Source organism: Coregonus clupeaformis, chromosome 31 (assembly GCF_020615455.1).
Source record: "Coregonus clupeaformis isolate EN_2021a chromosome 31, ASM2061545v1, whole genome shotgun sequence".
Lineage (NCBI taxonomy): Eukaryota > Metazoa > Chordata > Actinopteri > Salmoniformes > Salmonidae > Coregonus > Coregonus clupeaformis.
The window spans coordinates 6,219,955-6,240,974 of record NC_059222.1 but is presented as its reverse complement, the minus strand read 5'-3'; the positions used below and the strand labels follow the sequence as shown (position 1 = coordinate 6,240,974).

At 40.8% G+C, this 21,020-nt stretch overlaps 1 protein-coding gene across 1 annotated transcript in view; it reads left to right on the top strand.

The window, feature by feature from the left end:
- The window catches only part of LOC121547070 (rho GTPase-activating protein 22-like), a 33,224-nt gene that overhangs the window by 8,047 nt on the left and 4,157 nt on the right, over nucleotides 1-21,020 (top strand). Inside the window, exons 2-4 of the mRNA XM_041858166.2 lie at nucleotides 95-294; nucleotides 1,740-1,827; nucleotides 12,033-12,164. Coding sequence (XP_041714100.2) covers nucleotides 95-294; nucleotides 1,740-1,827; nucleotides 12,033-12,164 — 420 coding nt within the window. The remainder of the gene's footprint in view (nucleotides 1-94; nucleotides 295-1,739; nucleotides 1,828-12,032; nucleotides 12,165-21,020) is intronic.

Sequence of the window (21,020 nt, the reverse complement as noted above, 5' to 3'; positions counted from 1 at the left end):
CCTGCCTGCCTGTCTCCCTCCCTACCTGTCTCCCTCCCTGCTTACATGTGTATTTGTATTAATGTGTGTATGTGTGTGTGTCTCGACTCTCCAGCCCGGTCCAAGAGCATGGTGATGGGGGATGTGTCCCGGGGCCCGTGCCGCCCGTCCTCCCCCAGTCTCCACGAGGGGGCTCTGAAGGCTGGCTGGCTGAAGAAACAGAGGAGCATCATGAAGAACTGGCAGCTGAGATGGTTTGTCCTGCGCTCTGACCAGCTCTACTTCTACAAAGACGAGGAGGAGACCAAGCCACAGGTATTGAACCTTTATTTGGTTTAATGTGGGACTTTCGCTATAGTAGCTACTGTCGCTGGTTCAGATCCTCTCCAATAATACTTTGCTGTGGTTTTTCATCCATTGCTTAGACAGACAGGTCAAATGGCCAATAGAACATTTTAAAAATTCTATATCACCACCTAGCATGGATAGATAGTATTGCCATCGTGCCCTGCCTAGAAGGAAAATCAATGTTGGTCATGACATGTTGACATGGTCATGAAAGAGCTACGAGGTAATCAGGCAGACGGTTGTTTCGGGACCACTACACAGCATCAAGCCAGGAAAGGGTAATGAAGTGATCCAACAAAAGACAGCAGGCGGTAGGCGGTGGCCCCATGCTTCCAGTGTTCAGTGATCATCGTCTTACATTCCCGGCCTGATATCCAAGCACCATTGATTTCCACTGGCGTTCCCACTTGACTGCTGCCCTTTTAAATGCAGACCTGTCTCCCCAACACACAAACACACACACACACACCATCGATGCCTTTCAGGTTGGAGAAGCTCTGCATTAAGGCCTGGATGAATGACTGAAGGGTTTGACTAGCACCTTTCAATCACAGGCTGTCAATAGTCATCCAGCCAGTATTGATTTCTCCACACACACACACATACACACACACACACCCCTCCCTGCGCGGTAACCAGGATGCGTGCAAAAGTGTCAATCTGGTCGCTTTTTTCCCATCTAACCAATAGGAATTGGAGCAGGGGGCTGTGTAAGCAATTCACACAGCAAGGTCTCACACTGAGATGAAAGGAAATTATAATTGAAAGAAGGGAATTTGCACAGAGGCAATCTATAGCCATTTCCTATCATGTAGAGCTGGCCGTTAAGGAATGGATTGGTGTTTAGAGCCATAAAGGATACTACAAGACATGTTTTGAAGGGAGAATAATCTCAGATCTTGAGTTACGTCTTGGTTTTCCTCAGTCATTTGTCCCCATATTCAAGGCACATTGTACCCTTGGGAGCTCTGCTGGGCTGCTAGCCCTACCCCAACATTATACCAATTTGTTGCCATGGCAACTACTGTGGACAGCTTGGCCTCTGGTTTGGAAGATCCCAGCCTGTTTGATGAGGGATGATGAGGGATGCTGCCAGACTGGTAGAATGAGACCGGCTTACCTTCTGAGTAGTCTCTAAATTAACAGGCCTTGATTACGTTGTTTAATTATTATTGATCTGCATTCAATAATCTGTACATCTTCATCCTGAAAGAGATAGATAGAGCTAGAGAGATCTTCTGTCTATTTTCTACCCTAATATTCTCATCAGGATTTTATCAATATTTGTGATTTAACCGATTAGAGTTTAATCTCACTGAGGTATCGTTAATATTTGGTTTTGAATGGACGGATTCCCTAATGCTGCTGATTCCTGTGGTTGAGTGAAATCCTTCTCTGTTTGTTTGTTCCAGGGCTGCATACCTCTGCAGGGCTGTCAGGTGAACGAGCTCACCGCCAACCCAGACGAACCAGGGAGACATCTTTTTGAAATCGTTCCAGGTGAGGTGATCCATCAACACCAAGCACTCTCCTTTTTTCACAGAAAATACACGTGTTGTCAAAGTCAGGCATCACTACACAGGGCTGACTCAAGTTTTTATGAGGAGGATATTAGCATATTGCAGTTTCCTCAATACCACACTAAGCCAGCAGGGGGTAATGCTGATGTTTCACAATGGAGACTGGAGATGCAGGACAAAGACACCATACTGACTGGTGGATAAGCTTGCACTCAATACACTGTGCAATTGCACTGAGTGTACAAAACATTAGGAACAACTTCCTAATATTATGTTGCACCCCTTTTTCCCTCAGAACAGCCTCAATTTGTCGGGGCATGGACTCTACAAGGTGTTGGAAGTGTTCCACAGGGATGCTGGCCCATGTTGACTCCAATGCTTCCCACAGTTGTGCTGGCTGGATGTCCTTTGGGTGGTGGATCATTCTTGATACACATGGGAAACTGTTGAGTTTGAAAACCCAGCAGAGTTGCAGTTCTTGACACACTCAAACTGGTGCGCCTGGCACGTACTACCATACCCCGTTTAAAGGCACTTAAATTGTCTTGCCCATTCACCCTCTGAATGGCACACATACACAATCCATGTATCAATTGTCTCAAGGCTTAAAAATAATTCTTTAATCTGTCTCTTCCCCTTCATCTACACTGATTGAAGTGAATTTAACATGTGACATCAATAGGGGATCATAGCGTTCACCTGGATTCACCTGGATCAGTCTATGTCATAGAAAGAGCAGTATATCACCCCCTAAGAATTCTATCCCTGTGGATGTTAATCTCTTTCATAACAGAATCTCCAAACCAAGACTTCAGAATCAGAACTAATCACTAAGAACAAATTAATACATCAGTATGGGTGCCACCTGCTTGCTAATTACATTTTAATACTGGGAAGAGAGAAAATAGAATATTCTGATCTTGCCCAGGCATATTGACCCCAATAGCTGGGTCTCATGACTATCATGAGTCTGTTAAGGTTGACATCCATGTACAGTTCCTTCGGAAAGTATTCAGAGCCCTTGACTTTTTCCACATTTTGTTACGTTAGAGACTTATTCTAAAATTGATTAAGTTGTTTTATTCCCACATCAAACTACACACAATACCCCATAATGACAAAACAAAAACAGGTTTTCAAAAACGGAAACATCCTATTTACATAAGTATTCAGACCCTTTACTCAGTACTTTGTTGAAGCACCTTTGCAGCGATTACAGCATCGAGTCTTCTTGGGTATGACGCTACAAGCTTATCTTTAGGTGCCTTATGGCAAACTCCAAGCGGGCTGTCATGTGCCTTTTACTGATGAATGGCTTCCGTCTGGCCACTCTACCATAAAGGCCTTATTGGTGGAGTGCTGCAGAGATGGTTGTCCTTCTGGAAGGTTCTCCCATCTCCATAGAGGAACTCTGGAGCTTTGTCAGAGTGACCATCGGGTTCTTGGTCACCTCCCTGACCAAGGCCCTTCTCCCCTGATTGCTCTGTTTGGCCGGGCAGCCAGCTCTAGGAAGAGCATAGGTGGTTCCAAACGTCTTCCATTCAAGAATGATGGAGGCCACTGTGTTCTTAGGGATCTTCAATGCTGCAGAATTTGTTTGGAACCCTTCCTCAGATCTGTGCCTCAACACAATTCTGTCTCAGAGCTCTATGGACAATTTCTTCAAACTCATGGCTTGATTTTTGCTCTGACATGCACTGTAAACTGTGGGACCTTATATAGACAGGTGTGTCCTTTTCCAAATCATGTCCAATCAATTGAATTGACCACAGGTGGACTCCAATCAAGTTGTAGAAACAGCTCAAGGATGATCAATGGAAACAGGATTCATCTGAGCTCAATTTCGAGTCTCATAGCAAAGGGTCTGAATACTTATGTAAATAAGGTATTTCTGTTTGTTTTTTTAAATACATTTGCAAAAATTTCAAAAAACCTGTTTTCGCATTGTCATTATTATTGTGTGTAGATTGCTGAAAAAAATACAATATTTGATCCATTTTAGAATAAGGCTGTAACCAGTGGTGGAAAAAGTACTCAAATCTCATACTTGAGTAAAAGTAAAGATACCTTAATAGAAAATGACTCAAGTAAAAGTGAAAGTCACCCAGTAAAATACTACTTGAGTAAAAGTCTAAAATTATTTGGTTTTAAATATACTTAAGCATCAAAAGTAAAAGTAAAAGTACAAATAATTTAAAATTCCTTATATTAAGCAAACCAGACGGCACAATTTTCTTTATTTATTTATTCATGGATAGCCAGGGTCACACTTCGACACTCAGACATCATTTAAAAACAAAGCATTTGTCCACCAGATCAGAGGCAGTAGGGATTACCAGGGATGTTCTATTGATAAGTGTGCGAATTGGATCATTTTCTGTCCTGCTAAGCATTTAAAATGTAACGAGTACTTTCGGGTGTCAGGGAAAATGTAAGGAGTAAAAAGTACATACTTTTCTTTAGGAATGTAGTGAAGCAAAAGTAAAAGTTGTCAAAAATATAAACACTAAAGTAAAGTACAGACACCCCCAAAAAAACGACTTAAGTAGTACTCTCAAGTATTTTTACTTAAGTACTTTACACCACTGGCTGTAACGTAACAAAATGTGGAAAAAGTCAAGGGGTCTGAATACTTTCCGAAGGCAAAGTAACCGGTGTGAAAAGGCTAGCGGTGCGCGCTAGTAGCATTTCAATTGGTGACGTCACTCGCTCTGAGACCTTCAATTAGTTGTTTTCCTTGCTCTGCAAGGACCGCAGATTTTGCGGAGTGATAGGTAATGATGTTTCAGTGTGACTGTTGTCAATGTGTTCAGAGGTTCCCTGGTTCGAGCCCAGGTTGGGGCAAGGAGAGGGACGGAAGCAATACTGTTACATATGCACGGACAGTACGCAGCTTTGCCTGGGGGCAAGTTTGCTGGAAATACCCTACTCATTCAGCTCTTCACGCTATTGGTTCCGCTCAATTCAGCCGAATTGTCATTTTCAATTAAAGTGAGCTTGGCATTGAGATCGTATTAAATTGTAATTTCTAATTCTATAGTACTAGGTAGCTATATCACTCAGTTAAAGGGTATTTGCACTGTGATTTTTTCCCACTGTTTATTGCTGCTGACGGGCCAGTGGGTCTCTGTGTGTTTTATTTATGGTGAGTAAATATTGCAGGAGAGTGTGACCCCAATCAGCCTTTACTGGCTAAGTGTGGATGAGCCTGGCAGGCAGCACACAGGCAGGGAAGGCCATTTCTGAAGACCATTTAAACAGTGGGACAGCAAGAACATAATGGAAAGGGGATTGCGTTTCAATCGGGTCTGTGCACTTTACATATCTCTCACTCTCAAACCCAACTCAGCCCCTCCATGCCCATTACAAGATATTCAATTCTCAGGCCCTTGAGAGAAAGTAGGTGTTTTTTCTCCCTCTTGCTTTCACTCTTAATCAGCTTAAATGAAAGCTTTTCGCTTCTCGGCTTTGAAATAAACAACCACTGAGGGCTCAGGTTGACTATGGCATTACGATAAAGATCCACTCTAGTAATGGGGTTGGGAAACAAGAGATCATGTTAAACAAATATTACTGTAAGGCTTCAACAGAGGTGCGGGGAAGCTTTTTGTACACTTCTTACAGTAGGTCAAGAGGGACCACTACATTCACCCATATCACCCAAAATGTCTCCATATGAATTCAGATCCACTCTGAACTGATGGTCTTATTCATACTATCCATTTCAAAATCGGTTTCGGCAAAGAGCAGTGCCTGCAATTCATTGGCCAATTTGGCTTTTGACTGTGCCATCTAGGGGGTTAGAGAGCCCATGACCTCTGATGCTACTGTCTGTATGATTCTCCTAGCACTTGTGATAAATCCCTCTAAGCATCTTTTGTCTTCTGTTACCACATCACGTCATCCTTTCAGAGTAGGGCTGCAGAATTATTTGAATTCACATCAAAATCGCAACATTGACATGTGCAATATCCATTTAGCAAGAGAATCATATCGCATGCAATATTTTGAAACAGCCACGTGTAACATCCTCTTAGTTTTTTATTAAATCTATTTCTATGATTCCATCAGTTTGCCCAAGTGTTTTGATCTATATCGCAAGTGAAATCGCAATCGCAATATTTGGATAAAAAAACACCCATGTCGTGTAGCCCTATTTCAGAGCAAGGCTAGGCACTAGGGTGTTCCTGGGTTTCATTTCACTGACTCTCTCTATGCATGACCTCTGGCAATAAACGCCCTTGCAGGTTGTGTTTCATGTGGACACTTTAAGGTCCTTGCCCTGTCCAAACGAAAAAGAAGCAAAGGCCCCTCCAAATTGACACTAGCTCATCAAGGGTACAAATATGCCTAGCTTGATTTTTTTCCCTCCAAAATTTGGCAAGAGATGATACATTGATACATGATACATCTCTACTCATTTCCTTAGGAACATCTACGATGAGAGACATCCTGTATGACCAAATTAACCTATCTGATAGCATTTGTTATGTCCTCATATCCAAGGGTACAATTAAACTGGTTTGGGAGGCCTCATACCTTCTAATATCCTTGGGACCAAGAAAGCAATGAACCAAAACACAGCCAAATCCAACAACCCTTTTCAATATCCGTTAAACTGAAATAGGCTATATGGCTATGACTGAAAGTCAATCAGAGTAAGGAAAGAGTTATAATAATCTGTGTTTTTTAAATGCTCTCTGTGCTTAAGGGGCTACTCAAGGCTAAGCTTCCTTTTGTGTTGGTCTCTAGCCATAAAACCAGCTGGGAAACAACAGCCAGTGAAGGATGGTGCACACACACACACACAAGCCTGGGTAAACGTGACAATTTCAGCTAATTAATTATTGCAGGCTACTTGTTTAGCCAGTGCAAACACACTCTTGGAGCCTGTCCCCTACCCCCAGCACCTGTCCAAGTCTTGCAGACAAGCTCAGCCTTATCAAAAATACCTGTTTGCTAGAGAGGGAATACAGTTCCAGACAAAGGACAGTGGTCCCGTCTTTCTAGGCTTGCATGACTTCTGCTTAGCTAGTTGTCAGTTCATTGCTTATAGAGCACCACAATGGCTCAGAACATTGAATGTTGAAAATTGAAAATTGTTTTATACTGTATACAAAGATATTGTTAGTACCCTACTAACAAGATCTTTGTATACAGTATAAAACAATTTTCTTAGTGCCCTCTGACATTTGCATATTATCCTGTGGCACTAGCAGTAGAAAGGTTTATGATCTTGTTTACCTGAGTAATGTGACCCAGGTTGAAAAGTAGACAATGTTCATGCATACCTTTCATCTGAGCTTCATTGTGAGCTCTCATTACTTGATATGCATAAACTGTCAGTAACTACAACAATGGCTCACTTCATGACCCCAGACAGTGTTGCGAAAGAAAGCAATGGAAAGTAGCAAAGCACTGTTTTGTTGGTTTAAGTGCCATGTCTATGGACAGCATGCTGGAATTTGTGATGGAGGATTTCCATGGATCTATAGATGGGTCTTGTGGTGACGTGACTGTGACTGTGAGGTTAGCAACAAACCTACGCACATCACTCTTTCTGGTCACTTAAAGCGAAGGGAAAACACCAAGACCTGCTGTAAATATGCGTTAGTAGGACAAACTAGCCAACAGCAGAGTGTGATCCAAAAACATGATTACAATGATACTGGTCATTGCAGTTTAGACTCATACACTATTAGAAAGAAAGGTGCTATCTAGAACCTAAAAATATTATTTGGCTGTCTCCATAGGAGAAACCTTTGAAGAATCATTTTTGGTTCCAGGTAGAACCCTTTTGGTTCCAGGTAGAACCCTTTTGGTTCCAGGTAGAACCGCAATGGGTTCCACGACAGCCGAAGAACCCTTTTGGAACCCTTTTTTCTACGAGTGTACTATAGATCACCATCACAAATCTGGCCAATCAGAGGCTTCCCGATTGATTAGCAACATCTCTTTGTTTTCCAGAGAGTGTGTGTGTGGACTGGGGAGGTTTGTTTGGTAAGGAAGGGAAGAGCAGCCCATCTCCTAATCACTCCACACACAGCACACTGCCAGGGAGGGAGAGCAAGGCAAGGGCACACAAGGAGAGCTTAGCCTACACTCCTCCTCTGGGATCTGCCTCTCCCTAGGGGAGCCAGGGGATAGAGAGAACTGCCGCTGCCCATGTTAGTGAATGAGAGAATGTATAAATGAAGAGGAAGAAGTGGGAATTGTTTTTCGGGGTTTGTTTTTTTCCTGGCATCGAGCATGCCTCACTGGCACCGCCTGCCCAGTAGTACCTGCGTGTGGATAAGGATACACAACCTCCAGGAGGGCAGCACGTACCCCGTTTATGCCCCAGCTGTAGCACTGCCAGCTCCCCTCAGTGAAGCATGGGAATGGGGCTGGCCTGCTGTAAGCCCACCAGGCTCAAACAGGAACACCTGCAAGGTAAAGCTAGCTACATATTTTGAGTTATATTGTCAATATAAATTCATGTCATTTGAGTACATGTAATGTACTGTAATTACAATGTACATTGAACAGCTATGGGCTGTTGATGTTCATCTGTCTGTTGTGGATTTCACTTGTTTTGTCCATAGTGCAATATGCCATACCACAACGAAAGGTGTCCTCAGTAGGGGCGCTAGATGGGCTCAAAAAATGTATTTTATTTTGTTGGTGGTGGTGTTCTGATGTTGTATGACGTACTACATTCAGGTTTTGTGAAGAGTCTTTCCTTTCATTTGAAGGGCAAGCTTTTCTGAATATCCAACAAAGGTTGGTAGAAAACATTATAAAGCATGTTCTAGAACCAATCATAGCTGCTCCAGAGGACATGTTTTATTACAAAACGTACATACTATAATAAATAAATAATTAAACATACTATATGCCAGAAATATCATGATGCTCCCTCTCCATGGTGACTCTACACACAGTTATTTAGGAAACATTATACACAACACATGTGCTGCACCTCATAAACACTGCTGCACAAAGGTCAACGGGAGTTAATCCATTCCCAATCCTCAGAACCATTAACACTGACAGTGACCACACACACACACACACAACACCGCTGCTTATCATTAACTGCAGGTGTCTGCACCTCCCAGTCAGTTAACTAAGTTCACACAGTCAGTGGTGGAACAAGTACTCAATTGTCATACTTGAGTAAAAGTAAAGATACCTTAATAGAAAAGGACTCAAGTAAAAGAGAAAGTCACCCAGTAAAATACTATTTGAGCAAAACTCTGGTTTTAAATGTACTTAAGTACAGTGATGTAAAAAGTACTCAATTGTCATACTACAGGGGCTCACTCAAACACTCAGACATAATTGACAAATTCAGTATTTGTGTTTAGGAGTCCGCCATATCAGACGCAGTAGGGATGACAACCAGTGGAGGCTGCTGAGGGGAGGAAGGCTCATAATAGTGGCTGGAATAGAGTCAATTGAATGCTATCAACCACATGGAAACCATCCTCCCCGCAGCAGCCTCCACTGACGACAATGTGTTATATTGATAGGTGTGTGAATTGGACCATATTGCTGTCCTGCCTGAGCATTCTAAATGTAACAAGTACTTTTGGGTGTCAGGGAAAATGTAATGGAGTAAAAAGTAAATATTTTCTTTAGGAATGTAGTGGAGTAAAACTTGTCAAAAATATAAATATTAAAGTAAAGTACAAATACCCCCCAAAAATACTTAAGTAGTACTTCAAAGTTTTTTACTTAAGTACTTTATACCACTGCACACAGATAAGAAGAAACATATTTTTCGCAGTAAAACTCATCCCTCATCTCCCCTCCCTTCCACTAAGGATCCATCCATCCACAAGCACAGTGGTCAGTCTGACATTTACCGACCAGAGGGAATCATTATCATCAAAAATGATCTTCACTGCAGTTTTCTGTGGAACATGAAGTGTCCTAATCAAAATACCAGCCCTTTAATGTGCTCAGTGGGAGTGAGACTTACATTAAATCCCAGAGCTCTGGTTTATCTTAATTGTCTCCAAATCAGATTGACTCGGTACGGGTACCCCCTGTATATAGCCTCGTTATTGTTATTTTATTGTGATTTATTTTAAATGTTTTACTTTAGTGTATTTAGTAAATATTTTCTTAACTCTATTTTCTTAAAACTGCATTGTTGGTTAAGGGCTTTTAAGTAAGCATTTCACGGTATGGTCTACACCTGTTGTATTCGGCGCATGTGACAAATAAAATGTGCACTTTCTTTCCAAAGACAGACTTTTCGTATTTTCTTATCTTTTTGACAGTCTGCATTTCTTGAATGATTTTGTGAAGCTGTCTTATCTGGCTGGCGGTGGGCGGGAAGAGGAAGCACTGACTGTGTTCAGGCTCCTTTATGTCTGCGACGGCAGGACATCTTTATCACTCGCTTGATTTCTCTCTTTTCCGGTGGCTGTATAGATCACTTATGTGGGTGACCTGAAGGGAAGGGATCCATCTGGTTTACACTGCTATTAATGACAGGAACTAGGACTGAAGAGCTTTATCTTTCCTATCTGACCACATAAAGGAACAGCTTTTTGAAGAAGTGCTTTTGAAGCTGTAATAATATTAACACTTTCATCTTTAAAATTAATGGGAAGTGCTATGTTTGGAACTGGCTTGCTTAAGTATTCACCCCCCTTGGCATTTTTCCTATTTTGTTGCCTTACAACCTGGCATTAAAATGGATTTTTTTGGGGGGTTGTATCATTTGATTTACACAACATGCCTACCACTTTGAAGATGCAGAATATTTTTGGGGGTGAAACAAACAAGAAATAAGACCAAATTAACAGAAAACTTGAGCGTGCATAACCAACAGCCTGGACACTAGACTACAAACCTGTATCTAAGGGTCACATGAGTACACAGAGCCCAAAGCAGTCAATGTGACTGGGCTGCTAAGCGATAATCACAGTGGTGTGAGTTTGCTGAGCTCGGTGACAAAGGCACTTAGCTTTATGGCACCACTGTTTATATATGGTTTACCTTCCCAAAGCTAAATGGCATTGCGTAACATAGCAAGAGATATCATTACACGGATTACTGGACCACAGTAAAATCACATCTAAAGAATGATATCTGATTAATCACTTAAATGTGACTATTAGCGATCCTGTTTCTCTACATGTGTACTACTATATCTGATAAATGGTAGACATTAATTTTGTTGCCAAATCCTATAGGGTCAATCAATTGAGACATGTAGTCTACATTCGGTTGTTCAGTCAGTCTGTTATGTATCCACAGAGTTTCTAAACCCAGAGGTGCAACATCGCTAGACTTCTGGGAATGCTTGCAAAGCAGACCAAACAGACCAGGCAGGGGTTTGGGGTTTGAGAAGTCAATGAGAGAAGTGACAAATTCTTCCTTAGTTGTTAATTTTCTTGAAATCTAAAGGCACAACCAAGATTAGAGGCAATGTCTTAAGTAGTTGAACATGTTATTACTCCAACCTCGTGAAAGTGTCAAACTGAACCATTTTCATTTTTTTTGTTAAAGAAAAACGTTATATCGAAGGAGTGCCTTTGATTTGACGGCCTGCATATGCGCAGTTTGGCGCTAGACGACCATTACACTCAATTACGTGTTTCTACACATGTGCTTATCTAGCCAACGTCGCCATGACATTGCCTACAAGTGTGATTGGGGATTTATTTTGGAGAAGCAGTTTTAGACTATCTTCATAGTGTACTGTCTTTGATGTAGCTGTAACTGTATTCTAAACAAAACAACTACACCATCTAGTGGTAATGGTACCAGCCAGTTACAACTTTATTTACCCTGATATGAAGGTAGTTGATGGCTAACTTGTTTGCTGAAAATCCAATCAGATTTTGAATTTAGACAGTTTGATCTTTGAGGAGTCGGGCCTACCTGATTGGAGGTTCTTGTCCATGCACAATATCTCATATTGTAGCCTAATACACGGATGGTGCTCTTGAAGGACATCATCTCCCGCTGGAGAGCTGTGGTATGGAAAAAAACATGAAAGGATATTGAAGTGGCTGGACTCATCAACCTTTCATTAACCTCACTCCAGTTTTCCCCCAGATAAGAGTCTGCCAACATGATTAACTTTTCAAAGATTCATTCGACTCATCTCTCTCTCTCTCTCTCTCTCTCTCTCTCTCTCTCTCTCTCTCTCTCTCTCTCTCTCTCTCTCTCTCTCTTTCTCAGGTGGTCCAGGAGGAGAAAAGGACCGTGCTGCTATCAGTCATGAGGCCTTTCTACTCATGGCCAACTCCCAGAGTGACATGGATGACTGGGTCAAGGCCATACGACGGGTCATCTGGGCACCGTTTGGAGGAGGTAAACTAGGCTGGCATTCAAAGTGATTTTGCTATGTTTCACTGTTGTTTTGCAGTGTTCAGTCTGGTTTAACCAGGCTAGAAGTAAACTGCTTTGCCCAGACTTATATTACTAGATACAATTATTTACAAAACTGAGCTAATGCTCAGTGAAAGCGTATTCTGGTCAAGGCTCACATTGTACATGTAACTCAAACATTTTGACTTATGCTGTATGGGGTCAGCGGTTTGACAGACAGAAAATCATTGCATGGAGTACAGTATGTTCAGAACAGACTAACAGGTACTTTCAGAGCTTTAAGTCTTTATTTCCTTACTAGTGTGTCATTACACTCTGTTCAGTTTCTAACATTGCACTGAAGGCTAGTCTACTGTATGCTGCTGTACTTGACGTGTATCCGGAAGTTTCAAGCTTTAATGTCAAATGCACAAGTACAGTGAAATGCCTTTCTGGCAAGCTCTAAACCCAACAGTGCAGTAATCAATAACAATGTAATACTAAAAATAACATAAGGTAAAACAAAAACACACAATAAATAAAAATAAGAAAATAAGAAGAACACGAGAAAGTAAGTGAGCATATTATATACAGGGTCAGTTCCAGTATATGATGATCCTCTGTAGCTCAATTGGTAGAGCATGGCGCTTGTAACGCCAGGGTAGTGGGTTCGATCCCCGGGACCACCCATACGTAAAAATGTATGCACACATGACTGTAAGTCGCTTTGGATAAAAGCATCTGCTAAATGGCATATTATTATTATTATTACTATGATTGAGTCGGTGTGTGTAGAGTCAGTATAAATGTATATGCATATTATGTGTGTGTGAGCAAATTATGGAGTAAGTGTTTGTGTGTGTGTTGGAGTGTCAGTGTGCGTGAGTGTGTAGGGCCCTGTGAGTGTGCATAGAGACAGTGCAAAAATGTAAATAAAATAAAATACAAGGGTCAGCTCAGATTGTCCGTGTAGCCATTTAGTTACCTATTTAGCAGTGTTATGGCTTGGGGATAGAAGCTGTTCAGGAGCATGTTGGTGTCAGACTTGATCCACTGGTTCCGCTTGCCATGCAGAAGCAGAGAGAATAGTCTATGGCTTGGGTGACTGGAGACTTTAACGATTTTACGGGCTTTCCTTTCATACCGCCTGATATAGAGGTCCTGGATGGCAAGGAGCTCGGCCCCAGTGATGTAATGTGCTGTCCACACCACCCTCTGTAGCGCCCTGCGATCGAGGATGGTGCTATTGCCATACCAAGCAGTGATGCAGCCAGTCAAGATACTCTCAATGGTACAGCTGTATAACTTTTTGAGGATTTGAAGGCCCATGCCAAACTTGTTCAACCTCCTGAGGGGAAGAGGCGCTGTTGCGCCTTCTTCACGACTGTGCGGGTGTGTACCATTTTAAGTCCTTAGTGATTTGGACACCGAGGAACTTGAAGCTTCGACCCGCTCCACTGCAGCCCCATCGATGTGGATGGAAGCATGCTCACCCCCCTCTTTCTCCTGTAGTCCACGATCAGCTCCTTGCTCTTACTGACATTGAGGGAGAGGTTGTTGTTCTGGCACCACACTGCCAGGTCACTGACCTCCTCCCTGTAAGCTGTCTCATCGTCACCGGTGATCAGGCCTACCACCGTCGTGTCGTCAGCCAGCTTGATGATGGTGTTGGAGTCGTGCGTGGCCACACAGTCATGGGTGAACAGGTAGTACAGGAGGGGACTAAGCACACACCCCTGTGGGGCCCCTGTGATGAGAGTCAGCATGACAGAGGTGATGTTCCCTTCAGGAAGTCCAGGATCCAGTTGCAGAAAGAGATGTTCAGTCCCAGGGTCCTAAGCTTGGTGACAAGCTTAGAGGGGACAATGGTATTGAACGCTGAGCTTTAATCAATGAACAGAATTCGCACATAGTAATTCCTCTTATCTAGGTGGGTGAGGGCAGTGTGGAGTGCAATTCAGATTGTGTCATCTATGGATCTGTTGGGGTGGTATGCAAGTTGGAGTGGGTCTAGGGTGTCTGAGGTGATGTGTGCCATAACCAGCCTCTCCAAGCACTTCATAAAATATAGGCTAGGGTGTGTGAAGGCAGCTGGATATCCAGATATTATGTTAAAAAGAGGACGTTATAAATAGGAGGATCACAGCATGTCTAACTGACATCCAGGCTTTCATATCATAGTCGTAACTTTAAACCCATCAGACACTGGAACTGGAAGGGAGGCACACTATTGTAGTCAGTCAGTGAAGACTGCTCAGGAGAGGACGGCTCATAATAATGGCTGGAACGGCTGAGCGAATGGAATGTCACCCAACCAAGTGTTTGATGTATTTAATACCATTCCACCGATTCCGCTCCAGCCTTTACCACAAACCCGTCCTCCCCAATTAAGGTGCCACCAACCTACTGTGTAGTCAGTAGGCTACTTGTGGCTTCATACATTACATTTTGGAAGGAGCATGCAATGATGAAGGGAACTTCTTTAGCTAATGTCTAATTCATGTCAAGAGGGCCTACAAATTGCTGATAACAGCAAGATTCCATACGGTATGTGAGACCTATGGACATGTTCTGTATTGGCCCTTGCCAAGTACCTCAACTCCTCCACGGAGCAACTCGAAAGAGTCAGAGGTTCATTTCAAAAACTCTAGTCTGCGCTCAACTCCATGGATGAAATCATCGGGGAGTTGAGGTACTTGCCAATATTGGCCCCTGAATGCTCTGTTGCACAGGGGTGTATTTAGTTGTTGTTGTTTTTTTTTAATATATTGTTTTAAAATATATATTTCCCTTTATTACTTTCCAACCCCACCACCCCTTCCCTAATTGGAGTAAACTAGAGAACAACAATGCTTAGGCCTCTACTTCCAGCTTATACTGTACATACTATATACATTTTATGGACACAGTCAATTTTACAATAATTCTATTTTATTTGTTTTTACTCCTGAACTTCCTCTAACCTCAACCTCGCCAATCATTTTCATGATGTCCATCCGGTTTGCTTCTATATGCCATATCTTTCTAACTGTGCTCTTTCACAAAAGCTCTCAACCTATAACCTATATACTTATTATGGACACAGTATGCTTACATTATTAGTTATCTTGTTGTTATTAGTTGTTGTTAGTAGTTATTAGTCCCATCCTTCAACTCCATTCAACACCACCCATCTATCTCTTAACACCATCCATATTGGATTTCTATTTGCCATATATTTTCAACTGTACTGTGATGTTTTACAAAAGTTCTGAACCTTTCTATTCTCATTGTTTCTACAGATTGTAAATTGAAAATAAACATTTTTGCTAAAAGTATTATTATATTATTGATCGATTGACTATGACTTTTCAGATCACCCAGTAATGCTATCTGCAGGGTTAGCTCCAGGTAAATATTGCAATGTGTCCAAAAACAAGCTACGAATGGACAGTACCAAAACAAATGATCTAATGATTCTGTCTCTTTGCAGCAAAATCTATTGGTAGCAAAAATGTTATATAATAATTTACATTTACATTTACATTTTAGTAATTTAGCAGACGTTCTTATCCAGAGCGACTTACAATTTAAATTGACAAATTCTAAGTTTTGAATCCGGCGTCGTTTTGCGTATCAGTTCAAAAATCTCTTCCCAGCTATTTTGGGACGGCTGTCGGTCCTTAAATGAAACTGGTATACTTTTTTATTTATCACAGTTTTCTTTAACCAATTATGTTCTTTAATGCAAGGCCAACAGACAAGTTCCTTACTTTTTCCCCCTTCCACTTTCCTCTTCCATTTTTGCGGTAATGCTGCAATTATTTGGTTGTAATTTTGGGTAGAGCAGACATTTCCATATGTTTTTGTTAGCTACATGTGCGACATACCTCCACCTGTCCTACCGATGATATCATTTACGAAGATTATACCTTTTATTTTTTTTTATTTGTCAAAATAAAAAGGTTTTTTATCAATTATATATTTGAGTTTAACCACAATATTTGTTGCATTCTTTGTTCTGTCGTTTCTGGAGGAACTTTATATGGCTTGTTTTAGAAATAGTGATATTTGGGAGATTATTTCTGTCACGCCCTGACTCAGGGGACTCGTATATGTTGAGTCAGGGTGTGTATATTCTTTGTTTGTGTATATTTCTATGTGATTTATCTAGGATGGGTATTTCTATGTTGGCCGGTGTGGTTCCCAATCAGAGGCAGCTGTCGCTCATTGTCTCTGATTGGGGATCATACTTAGGCAGCCTATTGGCACTATTGAGTTGTGGGATCTTGTTCCTGGTAAGGTTAGTTGTGTGTCTACCTTAGGACTTCACGTTTCGTTTCCTTTGTTGTTTTGTCGTGTGTTTATAGTTCAATAAACATGTATGCATATCACGCTGCACCTTGGTCTGACCCGTCATTCAACGAACGTGACAATTTCCTTTTCAAATAACTGAAAGTGAGAGGTTGTAATCTGAATAAAGGGAAAAAGGCCATTCTTGAACATTGGGTGAGACAATCTTACTAATTTGCTAGAGAACCAGTTCGGATTTAAGTATAACTTTTGTATGACTGAAGCTTTTAGTGATAGGTCTAATGCTTTAATATTTAATAATTTCTGTCCTCCGAATTAATATTCATTATATAAATAGGCCTGTTTAATTTTGTCTGGCTTACCGTTCCAAATAAAATTGAATCTTTTTTTCTCATATAATTTCAAAAACTGTTCACTAGGCGTAGGCAAGACCATAAGGAAATAGGTAAACTGGGATAATACTAAAGAGTTAATCAGGGTGATTTTTCCACAAATTGACAGGTATTTACCTTTCCATGGTAGCAAGATCTTATCTATTTTTGCTAACTTTCTATAAAAATATATTGGAGTAAGAATTTATTTCAATTGGGATATGTATTCCGATTATATCACCATCAGACCATTTTATTGGTAAACTACATGGTAATGTAAAATTTCTATTTTTTTGTGATCCAATACATAATATAGTACATTTATCATAATTTGGTTGTCATCCAGAGAGGTTAGAAAATGTATCTAGATCCTCTGTGAGGCTGTGGAGGGATTCTAGTTGTGGATTTAAAAGAAAACATGAATCATCAGCGTACAATGACACCTTTGTTTTTAAGCCCTGGATTTCTAATCACTTGATATTATTGTTGGATCTGATTTTAATAGCTAACATCTCGGTGGCCATAATAAATATATATGCCGATAGTTTAATACTTTCTGAGAAATAGCCATTTATTTACTATTTTACACCTAGGATTACTATACATAATATTAACCCATTTTATAAGACATTTATAAGGCAATTATACATAAACCCCAGTCATACTTTATCAAATGCCTTTTCGAAGTCTGCTTTGAATAGCAGGCCTGGTTTCCCAGATTTTTCATAGTGTTCTATTGTTTCCAGTACTTGCCTTATATTATCTCCAATGTATCTTCCATGTAAAAAACCTGTCTGATTAGAATGAATAATGTCCGACAATACCTTTTTAATTCTATGCGCTATACATTTTGCTAGAATCTTTGCATCACAACACTGAAGTGTAAGGGGTCAATTTTTTAAATGGACTGGATCTTTACATTTTCCACTTGTATCCTGTTTCAGTAATAATGAAATCAGAACTTCTTGAGTGTCTGATAATCTACCATTTACATAGGAGTGGTTAAAACATGCTAATAACGGTCCTCTGAGTATATCAAAAAAGGTTTGGTATACCTTGACTGGTATGCCATCCAACCCTGGAGTTTTCCCGGACTTAAAGTCTTTAATTGCATCCAGAGGTTCCTCCTCTGTAATTTCACCTTCACATGAGTCTTTCTGTATGGCTGTTAATTTTACATTATCAATAGAAAATAAATCTCTACAATTAGCTTCAGTTAGAGGAGATGGAGGCAACTGAAACGAAAACATATGCTTAAAGTACTTTGTTTCCTCCTTCAAAATATCATTTGGTGAATCATGGGTGACATTTCTAACCAGTTTCAGTAAATTATTTTTGGTAGCATTCCTATGTTGAAGATTAAAAAAGAATTTGGTGCATATTTCCCCATATTCCATCCAGTTTGCTTTATTTTTATAATATATTACACTTGACCTTTCTTGAATAAGTTCCTCAATTTCTTTTTGTTTTTTCTCTAATTTATTCTGAGCTTCTATGTTACAGTTTTTATTGCTATCTATCTGTTCTGTTAGACCTTCTATTTCCTTTGTTAGTATGGACTCTTTTGACCCAAATTTCTTTTGACCTAAATTTCTTTTGTTTTCGAGCTGAGTACTGAATTGCATGGCCTCTAAAGGCACATTTAAAGGCGTCCCATACAATAAGGGGATTTGCTGTACCTATGTTATGTCGGAAAATATCAGTTATAAAATGTAAATGTAAAATTTAAGAAAGGACCTGATTTATGAATGGATACACGAATGTTTATACAGTTACAGCTGTTTGAGAAAGCGTGCAAGATTGAGCAAAAATTGACAACAATGTGAGATTTGATTAATCTATTTAATCTATGTTAAGTCCTAGGTGATGGAGATCAGATCCACCCTCTTCACCTGAGACACAAACACTCTGGTCCCCCGTTGTAACCATTTTTCCCAAGCATCTCCGTGCAGTCAGACCTTTGATTATTTTGTGCCACCTGGCCACAATGATAAGCCCCCTCTCTGATTGTCCGAGTGTGACCCCCTCCCCATGGGTTACTGCAGCCAGTGTTGCCAGCACTGCCACTACCTGGGTAGGGGTACCCCACCGGAATCCCCACTGGCTAGGTACAAGGTCGTCAAGGTTCTCATTAGCAGCTTTGAGAACTTCCTTGTATATTATGCTCTCCCATCAGGGGGCTCTGGCTTTGTAGGACCAACCCTGCCAGGCAGGCTCAGAATATTGAGGGGGCAGTGCTGCTCAAGTAGGTCTCTGACCTCATTTATTTTCCTGTTTTGGCTGCATATAGGCAACTCACAGCAGGTCCATAAAACAGATGGGGACTTCTCTTTGGTGTATGGGTCGCTCAGGTGGGTGTCTAGGATATAGGGTTGGGGATCGTTCCATCATGATAGGTCAATAAAAAAATATATTAGATGTATACTATATTTTAAAATGTATATCCCTCATCTGCACAAAATTGAAAGCTCTCTCTCACAACCCCTGCTCACAGACACACATTGGTTCTGGGATATGCAACCATTTCCTTTCTCACTCACTTAATGCCACACTTATTCCATTGTCTCAAATTTACAAGGCCGCAGGAATGTTTTCGAGTTCTCACTCTCCATCAAGAATAGAACTGTCGCCAACTTATAGAACTGTCATTAACAGGAATACTGCAGGCATAACCAATGACTCATGTCTCCTATTTACATTTTGATGTGCAGACTACCTGCCTCATTACGAGTTATTAGAAGACCAGTCTTCTCGAATGCACGAACCAGACTGGATTGAATTACTTCAACCGTCGCTGCTTGAGGAATGTGGCTTTGTAATGTATGAAAAGCGCGCTCTGCAACTGTGTAGCACTTTCTCAATTAAGTATTATGACTACTCCGATCTGTCCGTGCCTAGGGGTTGTGTTGCACGCAATCATCAGATGAGATACAGTGCGCGATTGATCGAAGAAGATGTGAAGACTGTTTGAACTTTTTTTGCCCTCTCTGTTTCTTATTTTTAGGGGTTCACAGCGAAGCTGAGTAACTTGGTAAAAAATAATGGCACCAATTGGCCTATAGAGGGCACTGTATACACAGTCTCACTTAAACCCTCATATCTGTCGCCCCATTTGACCTAGAGACTTGAAACTTTGTATGTAGGTGTCTTTCCTCATGTAGAACACATTTGCCTCAAAGACCCATAAGGTCCATCCTGATAGAGGACACTCTTTTCACTCCATTTTGCCCAGTGTGCGGTGCTATACATCACAGTGGGCACACACACACACACACACATACACACAGTGGCACGTTAAACGGAATAAATACATTCTAAAGTCAATAATAATGGATTGCATTATAGCTAAAAGCTACAGTAGATATTCCTCTATAAATTGAATTCAGACAAGTTAGCATGCTAGCTAGCTTTGTAGCTTACTGCCAGCCGTCGCTGCGCAAGACAGTTAGCTAGCTAGCTAATAAGTTAACAAACTTTCACGCACTTGCGGCCACATAAATATTCTAAATAGATAGCTAGCTAGCTTAGATAAAACATTGGATTGTTGATATGGCTCTCCGTTTACCATTTTTCTCAGCCAGGTTTTAGACTCAATGAATTAGCCTCTAACAAATTTGAAAATAATTAGTTGCTGCATTCAAAGTCGGCCATGCTACACCACTAGATGGCCCCATATCACACCAGGGCTATGAAATTAGGTATGTAAACCTTATGTATACGTCAGCGGAGGCTGCTGAGGGGAGGACGGCTCATAATAATGTCCGGAATGGACATAAGATACTGGAGCAATAACTATTGATCAAGTGGAATTTGTCTCATGCAAATTCATGTTAGATTTAAATTATGCAGACAAAAAAAATTGAAATATTGTGAAAATAATGTTGAAAACATTTCACAAATCTTAACATAAAACATTAGTCAAATTAACCCCAGAATTGGTTTATAAACTCAATACATTAATTAATGACTTAAATAATGATTACCTGCTGAATTCAAAGATAACCAACCTACAGCACTGGACTAGACTAAACTTCACTTGCGTCATCTTTGTGGTTTTGAGAGATAAACATGGTAATGCTTTCACTGATTGCACATAAAGGAACATAGTTCCTACATGATAGTGCTTGCTTTGTTATCCAACTGATCTTCTTTCTGTCATCCTGTGAACCCCGTTCATTGCTGCTCGCAGCTATAT